Source organism: Bubalus bubalis, chromosome 5 (assembly GCF_019923935.1).
Source record: "Bubalus bubalis isolate 160015118507 breed Murrah chromosome 5, NDDB_SH_1, whole genome shotgun sequence".
NCBI lineage: Eukaryota > Metazoa > Chordata > Mammalia > Artiodactyla > Bovidae > Bubalus > Bubalus bubalis.
Genome location: NC_059161.1, coordinates 42,582,282 through 42,592,616, shown reverse-complemented (window position 1 = coordinate 42,592,616; position 10,335 = coordinate 42,582,282). Strand labels below are relative to the sequence as shown.

The 10,335-nt window shown below is 38.4% G+C and overlaps 1 protein-coding gene across 1 annotated transcript in view; it reads left to right on the top strand.

Moving 5' to 3' along the window:
• The first annotated feature begins 2,587 nt into the window (after positions 1-2,587).
• Positions 2,588-10,335, top strand: part of MROH9 (maestro heat like repeat family member 9) — a 103,666-nt gene continuing 95,918 nt past the window's right edge. The window contains exons 1-2 of the mRNA XM_025285960.3: positions 2,588-2,756; positions 4,737-4,783. Coding sequence (XP_025141745.3) covers positions 2,702-2,756; positions 4,737-4,783 — 102 coding nt within the window. The 5' untranslated portion in view covers positions 2,588-2,701. The remainder of the gene's footprint in view (positions 2,757-4,736; positions 4,784-10,335) is intronic.

Here is a 10,335-nt window from a genome sequence, read left to right as displayed (position 1 = left end):
GATCACACCATCGTGATTATCTGGGTCATGAAGATCTTTTTTGTACAGTTCTGTGTATTCTTGCCACTTCTTCTTTATATCTTCTGTTTCTGTTAGGTCCATACCATTTCTGTCCTTTATTGTGCCCATCTTTGCATGAAATGTTCCCTTGGTATCTCTAATTTTCTTGACGAGATCTCTAGTCTTTCCCATTCTATTGTTTTCCTCTATTTCTTTGCATTGATCACTGAGGAAGGCTTTCTTATCTCTCCTTGTTATTCTTTGGAACTCTGCATTCAGATGTTTATATCTTTCCTTTTCTCCTTTGACTTTCACTTCTCTTATTTTCACAGCTATTTGTAAGGCCTCCTTAGACAAACATTTTACCTTTTTGCATGTCTTTTTCTTCAGGATGGTCTTGATCATTGCCTCCTGTACAATGTCACAAACCTCCGTCCATAGTTCTTCAGGTACTCTGTCTATCAGATCTAATCTCTTGAATCTATTTGTCACTTCCACTATATAGTTATAAGGGATTTGATTTAGGTCATACCTGAATGGTCTAGTGGTTTTCCTACTTTCTTCAATTTAAGTCTGAATTTGGCAATAAGGAGTTCCTGATCTGAGCCACAGTCAGCTCCTGGTCTTGTTTTTGCTGACTGTATAAAGCTTCTCCATCTTTGGCTGCAAAGAATATAATCAATCTGATTTCGGTGTTGACCATCTGGTGATGTCTGTGTGTAGAGTCTTCTCTTGTGTTGCTGGAAGAGGGTGTTTGCTATGACCAATGCGTTCTCTTGGCAAAACTCTATTAGCCTTTGCCCTGCTTCATTATGTACTCCAAGACCAAATTTGCCTGTTATTCCAGGTATCTCTTGACTTCCTACTTTTGCATTACAGAGAAAGGAATCTGGATAAAGTTACATGAAACCCAGCAATATTCTACCTACTAGAAACATTTAAAAAGCAAAATAACTCAAAAATGGGGCAAACTACACAAAGAAAATGTAAACAACAACAACAAATTAGGAGTCAGGATCTTAATTCAGACAAGTTGACTTTTAGGCTTGAATTAACTTTAAAGCATTAAATGTGATTTTTAAAGTGCATCACGTAATGAAAAAATCTATAAACCATAATGAAGATAAAAATGCATGAGGCAAAAAGAATTTTAAGATGTCCTCCAATATTCCTGTCTCTGGGTATCCTTGCCTTGTATAAATCTCACCTCTTGAAGCTGAAAGGTTAAGAAAGGATAAAGCCTGGGGCTCTGAATATAATGGGATATGATTGTTACATAATACTTGGCAAAAGGGATTTTATAGATGTAAGTAGGTTACTAGACAGTTGGCTTTGAGTTAATCAAAGGAGTATTATGAATGGTCTTATGTAATCACATGATTCCTTTAAGTCTAGGTCTTAGATGTTGGAGACAGAAGTTGTATTGGTAGTGTGAAGGGGCCACAGAGCAATAAACTGCAGACAGTTTCTAGAAGCTGAAAAATGCCCTCAGCCACAGCCAGCAAGAGGGAAGGATCTTCAGTCTTTCAGCCTCAAGGAATTGAACTCTGCCAACAACTTAATGACCTTGGAAGAAGATCCTGAATCTCAAGTGAGATGGAAGTTCATACTGACAACTTGATTCTAGACATGTGAGACCCTAAGCACCACCTGACCTTGACCAGCAGAAAATGTGAAATAATAAATGGGTGTTTTTTTAAATCATTACATTTGTGGTAACTTGTTACACAGCAATTGAAAATTAAAATGATCTAAATTGATGGGAGAAATATCAATAACCTCAGATACGCACCCTTATGACACCACCTTTATGGCAGAAAGTGAAGAAGAACTAAAGAGCTTCTTGATGAAAGTCAAAGAGGAGAGGGAAAAAGTTGGCTTAAAGCTCAACATTCAGAAGACTAAGATCATGGCATCCGGTCCCATGACTTCATGGCAAATAGATGGGGAAACAGTGGAAACAGTGGCTGACTTTATTTTTTTGGGCTCCAAAATCACTGCAGATGGTGATTGTAACCATGAAATTAAAAGATGCTTACTCCTTGGAAAGTTATGACCAGTCTAGACAGCATATTCAAAAGCAGAGACATTACTTTGTCAACAAAAGTCCGTCTAGTCAAGGCTATGGTTTTTCCAGTGGTCATGTATGGATGTGAGAGTTGGACTATAAAGAAAGCTGAGCACTGAAGAATTGATGCTTTTGGACTGTGGTGTTGGAGAAGAGTCTTGAGAGTCTCTTGGACTGCAAGGAGATCCAACCAGTCCATCCTAAAGGAGATCAGTCCTGGGTGTTCATTGGTAAGACTGATGTTGAAGCTGAAATTCCAATACTGTGGCCGCCTGATGCAAAGAGCTGACTCATTTGAGAGGACCCTGATGCTGGGAAAGATTGAGGGCAGGAGGAGAAAGGGACGACAGAGGATGAGATGGTTGCATTGCATCACTGACTCAATGGACATGGGTTTGGGTGGACTCTGGGAGTTGGTGATGGACAGGGAAACCTGGCGTGCTGCAGTTCATGGGGTCACAAAGAGTCGGACACAACTGAGCAACTGAACTGAACTGAAATACCATGTAACATAGTAGTATCAAAATTTATAAAGCAAAACAAAGCTCTAGGAACACATACTGGTTTATGTACTAATACAAAATACTCTTTTACAGCATTAGTAGCAGAAGGCTTTAAGTCACCTCTGTTGGCATGTCCTCAAGGATTATTAAAGCAAGTAAGAATTTAGGCTATGTTGAAGACAAAGGTAAGTGTGTATATACGTGTGTGGACGAGAGAGAGAAACTTCAGTCTCTAGCCCTGAATGCAAAGAATGTGTCTTTTTTTCCCTAGTGCCCACAAAAAGGAATACTCATAAAAGATAACCATATGTTAAGCTAGAAATTTCTGTATAAATTCCAAAATGTAGAAACAGCAGAAATATTCTCTATCACAATGCAAAAAAAAATTATAAGTTAGTAATAAATTTAGGAAACAAAAAATTCCTATCATTTGCCATACAAGATATTCTATTTAAACAACTCTTAGGTTAAAGAGAAAATTAATACAGAAGTTACAGAATCTTGATAGCCCTACATATTAGAATCTATAACATATAGCTGAAAGAGCATGCAGAGAAAAATCCAAAGCTTTACATACTTAGAATTATAAACTAGGAAGGATGGAAATAAGTGAATCAAGAATCCACAAGAAGTTAGAAAAAGAACCTCACAGTAAATCCAAGGAAGATGGAGGAAAGAAGGCATACATAAAGATGAAGCTGCATCCTTGAATTTGATAAAGGAAAAACAGTACAACTAGTAAATAAACTCAAAATCTGATACTTTCTGATAAGAAGAACACTTCACTTCTGTGATATTTTCTAAAAAAAAAAAAGAAAAACAACCTATATCTCCAATGAAATGTTAATAAAATATCAGATAAATGCAAACTTGAGGGGCATTCCAAAACATCTGACCAGGTACCCTTCCAAAATAGTCAAATTCATGAACAAGGAAAGATTACAAAATAATCACAAAATAGAGGAAATGAAGGAGAAATGACTTAAATGCAATATGGGGTCCTGAATTGAATCCTGGGACAGAAAAAGGACTTTAGTAGACAAAGTCTACAGTTTAGTTAATAAAGTTGTACTTTTATTAACTTTTCAGTTTTTACAGATGTGCCATGGTTATGTAAGATGATAACATTAGGGGAAATAAGGTGAGGGGTACATGAAAACTCTATGCTATTTTTTCAACTTTTCTGTAAATCTAAAATTATTCTAAAATAAAGACATTATTTTTTAAAAAGAAGCACAGAAGACCTAGAACATTTAAATAGAACAATTAGAAGAAATGAAAGTAATGATCAAAGGGCTACCCCCTTAAAGAAGCAAACAAAACATATTACGTTCTAAAAGTTTTATTAGAGTATTTTACCAAACACTTCAGTCATCCATAACTACAATGCTAGTTAAATCATTCTGATATAGACACATTTAAAAGGCACTCGTATACTTTCCCATGAGATAAAGAATTAAAAGATAATACAGTCTTTTTCTTTCCAATTTTAATATACTTATTTCTTTCTATTTTTCAGTAATACTGGATGGAATGTCCAGAAATGGCAAATGATAGTAGTAATAATGGTCATCTTTGTCTTGTTCTTTAATTGAGAATGCTTCTAATTATCTCTCTATTACACCTGGCTCTGGCTTTTGTGTTTATACATCACTTTAAGAGAATGACACACATCTATTTTATTAAAGAATTGTTATCAAGAATTGATTTAAAATTTTATCAGAATTTTGCCTTAATAAAAATTATCATGTAATTTTTTAATAATTAAAGTCGAGAATTATATTTTATGTTCTCTTTAATATCACCATTCTTGTATGTTTGAAATAAATACCACTTGATTATACTTTTAATATGGCTCTTTGGCTAATCTTTAGTTAAGCGTTCAGTAAAATCTGTGATGAATTTGTCTGAAGTTTTCCTGTGTGTGTGTGTGTGTGTGTCTGTGTGTGTCTTCATGTACTATCTTTATTGGGCTTTGCCATTAAGGTTATACAAAGCTTTAGATTTGGGGATATGTTCCAACAGGTGGTAAGAGTTCATTCTCTCTCTCTTTAAAATTAATTTGTTTATTTTAATTGGAGGCTAATTACTTTACAGTATTGTAGTGGTTTTTACCATACATTGACAAATACATTTTAATGAGTCTCTCTCTTCTCTTTGACTAGTAAGTAATCTCCACATTCTACAGTCCAGTGTCAAGTGGCACCGTGTGGTAAGTGATATTTTATGAGTATATTAATGTAACCGAAATCTCTTGGGGGGGAAACAAACAATACAATTGTGTGGGTAGATGGAAGAGAAAAGGGCAGTTTGGTTGAAAACTGTTTTTAGCTTTTTCTTGTCAGAGTCCTATTCCTGCTTAGCCTTGTGTGCCCCCCAAAATGACCTTCAACACTAATTCAAAAGGAAGAAAGTTTTGACTCATCACACTATTTTCCCCATCCACCTTCACCTCCTGACTGGCCTGCTACAATAGCCCATTATTCTTCTTCATTACTGTGGAAATCCTTCCCAGCAAACTAGGTCAGAAGTGAATGACCACCAGAAAGAGGACAAGAGGTCATGCTGTGGGCAGACAAAAGAGAAAACTATTTTCCCAGTTCACCACCACAACCTCAGAGAAGCTTCCCTGGTGGCTTAGTGGTAAAGAGTCCGCCTGCCAATGCAGGAGACATGGGTTCGATCCCTGGTCTGGGAAGATCCCACATGCAGTGGAGGACTAAGCCCTTGTGCCGCAACTATTGGGCCGGTGCTCTAGGGCCCAGGAGCGTTAACTACCGAGCCCACGCGCCCCAGAGCCTGTTCTCCACAACAATGGAGCCACTACAATGAAAGCCTGCACGCCACAACTAGAGAGTCGCCTCTACTTGCCACAACTAGAGAAAGCTCACACAGCGATGAAGATGCAAGGCAGCCAAAAATAAAATAAATACTATTTTAAATATAAAAATAAAGACAGAGGAGACAAGGAGAGCTGTGAGAGACAGAAACCCCATTATTCACTCCAATAATAGTAAAAATGGCTAACACTTAGATAGCTTTAATAACATCTTAGTTATGCTCTGAGTGCTTCACATGAAAAGCTCATTTAATCCTCACAGCAGTCCTACACAGTAAGTACTTCTATTATCCCTGCTCAGAAAATGAGGACTGAGGCAAGAGGTGTGACCTGCCAGTGGGCCCATAATTTTCAAGTGGCGGAACAGGATACAAATTCATGGAATCTGGTCCCAGAATCACTGGTATCACCACCAAGTTATAATGTGTTGGCCCTAAACCCAAGAATCTTGCCTGCCCTTGGGATCAAGGAATAAATAATAAGGTTGAAGATCTTAAATAAACAGGATTCAGTATTAAAAATAATGGTGAATTCATTTTAGTAACCAAAAGAGATGGAAGTTCATGAAATCAGACTTAGAAGTCAATAAGGGAGACAACGATTTAGGAGAGGATCGGATCAGTGAATAGAGACGGATAGAGTACGGTAGAAGAGTTACAAGAAAAAATAAAACCATTTCCTGGTCTTTTCAACCAAAACAGTGTTATTAGCACTTCCATATCGGTGTATTCTATCTCTGGATAGATAGAAGGAAGATGTGGAAATTTTGTCACTATTTACCCTATCGTGCTCTGCTGTATGTGTGTGCATTACTTTTTAAAATATTTAAATCAAGATAGTGCTTTAAAACTTTACTCAAAAAGATGCTTCTATAGATAATTAAGTTTCATCACTGGCTCAACCTACACATTTGTATCTAAATTTGAAATCTATCTCCTGCTCTTGTAAAGATGCTGTTTCCTATGTATGTCTGTAAATGTGCTTCACAGATCAATTTTATCCTAATTTTAATCTCTATTTTACTTGTATGTCATTGGGTTTCTTTTCTTGGTCTCTAAGTCACCCCTAATCCCTTTTGTTTCTCTGGTGAGGGGGTATCTTAATAAAATAAATTAATATAGAGCAATCTTACTGTGTGAATTTGAAACTGTTTTGTTGTTAACTGTTGTTCAGTCAGCTGTTTTACTGATTCCTGCTATGTCTCCAGAGATAAACTGGTGATCTAGTAAGACAGTTGCTAAACTCGTAAAGTAAGAATATGGTCCTAAGAAGGTTAAAATTGCACTGTAATTTCAGTTCTTAATGTTTTTCAGAAGCAGTGTCCATATTTCACTTAGCTCCAAAAACCAAATTATATTTAAGGTAATGACATAGACTTATGTTGGAAATAGATGTATATAGACAGAGAGTTCCAGAAAAACATCTATTTCTGCTTTATTGACTATGCCAAAGCCTTTGACTACGTGGATCACAATAAACTGTGGAAAATTCTGAAAGAGATGGGAATACCAGACCACCTGACCTGCCTCTTGAGAAACCTGCATGCAGGTCAGGAATCAACAGTTAGAATTGGACATGGAAAAACAGACTGGTTCCAAAGAGGAAAAGGAGTACATCAAAGCTGTATATTGTCACCCTGCTTATTTAACTTTTATGCCGAGTACATCATGAGAAATGCTGGGCTGGAAGAAGCACAAGCTGGAATGAAGATTACCAGGAGAAATATCAACAACCTCAGACATGCACCCTTATGACACCACCCTTATGGCAGAAAGTGAAGAGGAACTGAAGAGCCTCTTTTTGAAAGTGAAAAAGGAGAGTGAAAAAGTTGGCTTAAAGCTCAACATTTAGGACACTAAGTTCATGGCATCCAGTCCTATCACTTCATGGAAAATAGATGGGGAAACAGTGGAAATAGTGGCTGACTTTATTTTTCTGGGCTCTAAAATCACTGCAGATCGTGAATGCAGCCATAAAATTAAAAGACACTTACTCCTTGGAAGGAAGTTATGACCAACCTAGATAGCATATTCAAAAGCAGAGATATTACTTTGGCAACAAAGGTCTGTCTAGTCAAGGCTATGGTTTTTCCAGTGATCATGTATGGATGTGAGAGTTGGACTATAAAGAAAGCTGAGTGCCAAAGAATTGATGCTTCTGAACTGTGGTGCTAGAGACGACTCTTGAGAGTCTCTTGGACTTCAAGGAGATCCAACCAGTCCATCCTAAAGGAGATCAGTCCTGGGTGTTCATTGGTAGGACTGATTTTGAAGCTGAAACTCCAATACTTTGGCCACCTCATGCAAAGAGCTGACTCATTTGAAAAGCCCCTGATACTGGGAAAGATTGAGGGCAGGAGGAGAAGGGGACAACAGAGGATGGGATGGTTGGGTGGCATCACCAACTCAATGGACATGGGTTTGGGTGGACTCCGGGAGTTGGTGATGGACAGGGAGGCTTGGCATGCTGCAGTTCATGGGGTCGCAAAGAGTCGGACATGACTGAGCAACTGAACTGAACTGAGACAGGAGATTGTCAAATGATTCATGGGACGAAAATTAAACTTGTTTCATGTAAAGGTCATGGTTTGAGCCTAAACTAAGTTCTTGCTAGAATTCAGGCCCACTTCAGATGGACCACTCCAGATGAGACAGGACTATCAGGATGGAAGAGACTGCAAGAGAAGAACACCTCTTGTGTGAAAATATTATCAAGGTGCATAAGTGTGATTCAAGGACAATGGGCTGGTAGAAGGGTGGGCAGGCTTACTATAGCAGTCCTAGCTGCCAAGTCCTAGAAAGATGGGGCTGCTGTAAAAGAGAGAGAAGCAATGAGTAGATAAAATGGTGAGAGTGAATGCAGTCACCTGTGGCTCTTGCTAGAAAGTGAGAGAATCTTTTGTGCAAGGCCAGTTTTCTTTCTTTCTCTTTTTAAATTGAAGTATAGTTGACTTTCAAATTATATTACTTCAAACCAGTAACTCAACTTCTTTGTGTTTATTTGAAGAAAACAAAAACATTAATTGAAAATATATATGACCCCTATGTTCACTGCAGCATTATTTACAGCAGCCGAGATATGGAAGCAACATAACTGTCCATCAACAAATAAATGGATAAAAAATATGTGGTACATATATACAATGGAATATTACTCGGCCATAAAAAGAATGAAATCTTGCCATTTGCAGCAACATTAATAGACTTAGAGGATATTGTGCTAAGTAAAATAAGTTACGGGCTCTCTTGATTGTGGGTATCATCTGTCATGGGACTCTACCAGCAAGCACTAGCAGCAGTATCAATACCTTTGACAGATGGCCGCTTCAGCAGCATCATTTGGCTCAAGCAAAACTGCATGCTTTCTCAGTCATGTCCAACTCTTTCCAATCCCATGGACTGTACCCTGCCAGGCTCCTCTGCCCATGGAGGCAAAAATACTAGAGTGGGTTGCCATTTCCTACTCCAGGGGATCTTTCCAACCCAGGGATCAAACTCACATCTCTTGCTTTGGCAAGCGGATCCTTTACATACAGCAAAAATAGTCAGTATTATCTTAGTATATCACAGCAGTAAAGAAGCTATCACACCTTTAGTCTATTATAGATGGCTCAGCTATATATTAATAGCACAGAGCTTTTCTATATCTAATTAAGTGAATCTATCCAGTGGTTGGCAATGCCAAAGAATGCTCAAACTACTGCACAATTGCACTCATCTCACATGCTAGTAAAGTAATGCTCAAAATTCTCCAAGCCAGGCTTCAGCAATATGTGAACCGTGAACTTCATGATGTTCAAGCTGGTTTTCGAAAAGGCAGAGGAACCAGAGATCAAACTGCCAACATCCGCTGGATCATGGAAAAAGCAAGACAGTTCCAGAAAAACATCTATTTCTGCTTTATTGACTATGCCAAAGCCTTTGACTGTGTGGATCACAATAAACTGTGGAAAATTCTGAAAGAGATAGGAATACCAGACCACCTGATCTGCCTCTTGAGAAATTTGTATGCAGGTTAGGAAGCAACAGTTAGAACTGGACATGGAACAACAGACTGGTTCCAAATAGGAAAACGAGTACATCAAGGCTGTATATTGTCACCCTGTTTATTTAACTTATATGCAGAGTACTTCATGAGAAATGCTGGGCTGGAATAAACACAAGCTGGAATCAAGATTGCCAGGAGAAATATCAATAACCTCAGATATGCAGATGACACCACCCTTATGGTAGAAAGTGAAGAGGAGCTCAAAAGCCTCCTGATGAAAGTGAAAGTGGAGGGTGAAAAAGTTGGCTTAAAGCTCAACATTCAGAAAACGAAGATCATGGCATCCGGTCCCATCACTTCATGGGAAATAGATGGGGAAACAGTGGAAACTGTCAGACTTTATTTTTCTGGGCTCCAAAATCACTGCAGATGGTGACTGCAGCCATGAAATTAAAAGACACTTACTCCTTGGAAGGAAAGTTATGACCAACCTAGATAGCATATTCAAAAGCAGAGACATTACTTTGCCAACAAAGGATCGTCTAGTCAAGGCTATGGTTTTTCCTGTGGTCATGTATGGATGTGAGAGTTGGACTGTGAAGAAGGCTGAGCGCCAAAGAATTGATGCTTTTGAACTGTGGTGTTGGAGAAGACTCTTGAGAGTCCCTTGGACTGCAAGGAGATCCAAACAGTCCATTTTGAAGGAGATCCAACCAGTCCATTTTGAAGGAGATCAGCCCTGGGATTTCTTTGGAAGGAATGATGCTGAAGCTGAAACTCCAGTACTTTGGCCACCTCATGTGAAGAGTTGACTCATTGGAAAAGACTCTGATGCTGGGAGGGATTGGGGGCAAGAGGAGAAGGGGATGACAGAGGATGAGATGGCTGGATGGCCTCACTGACTCGATGTATGTGAGTCTGAGTGAACTCCGGGAGTT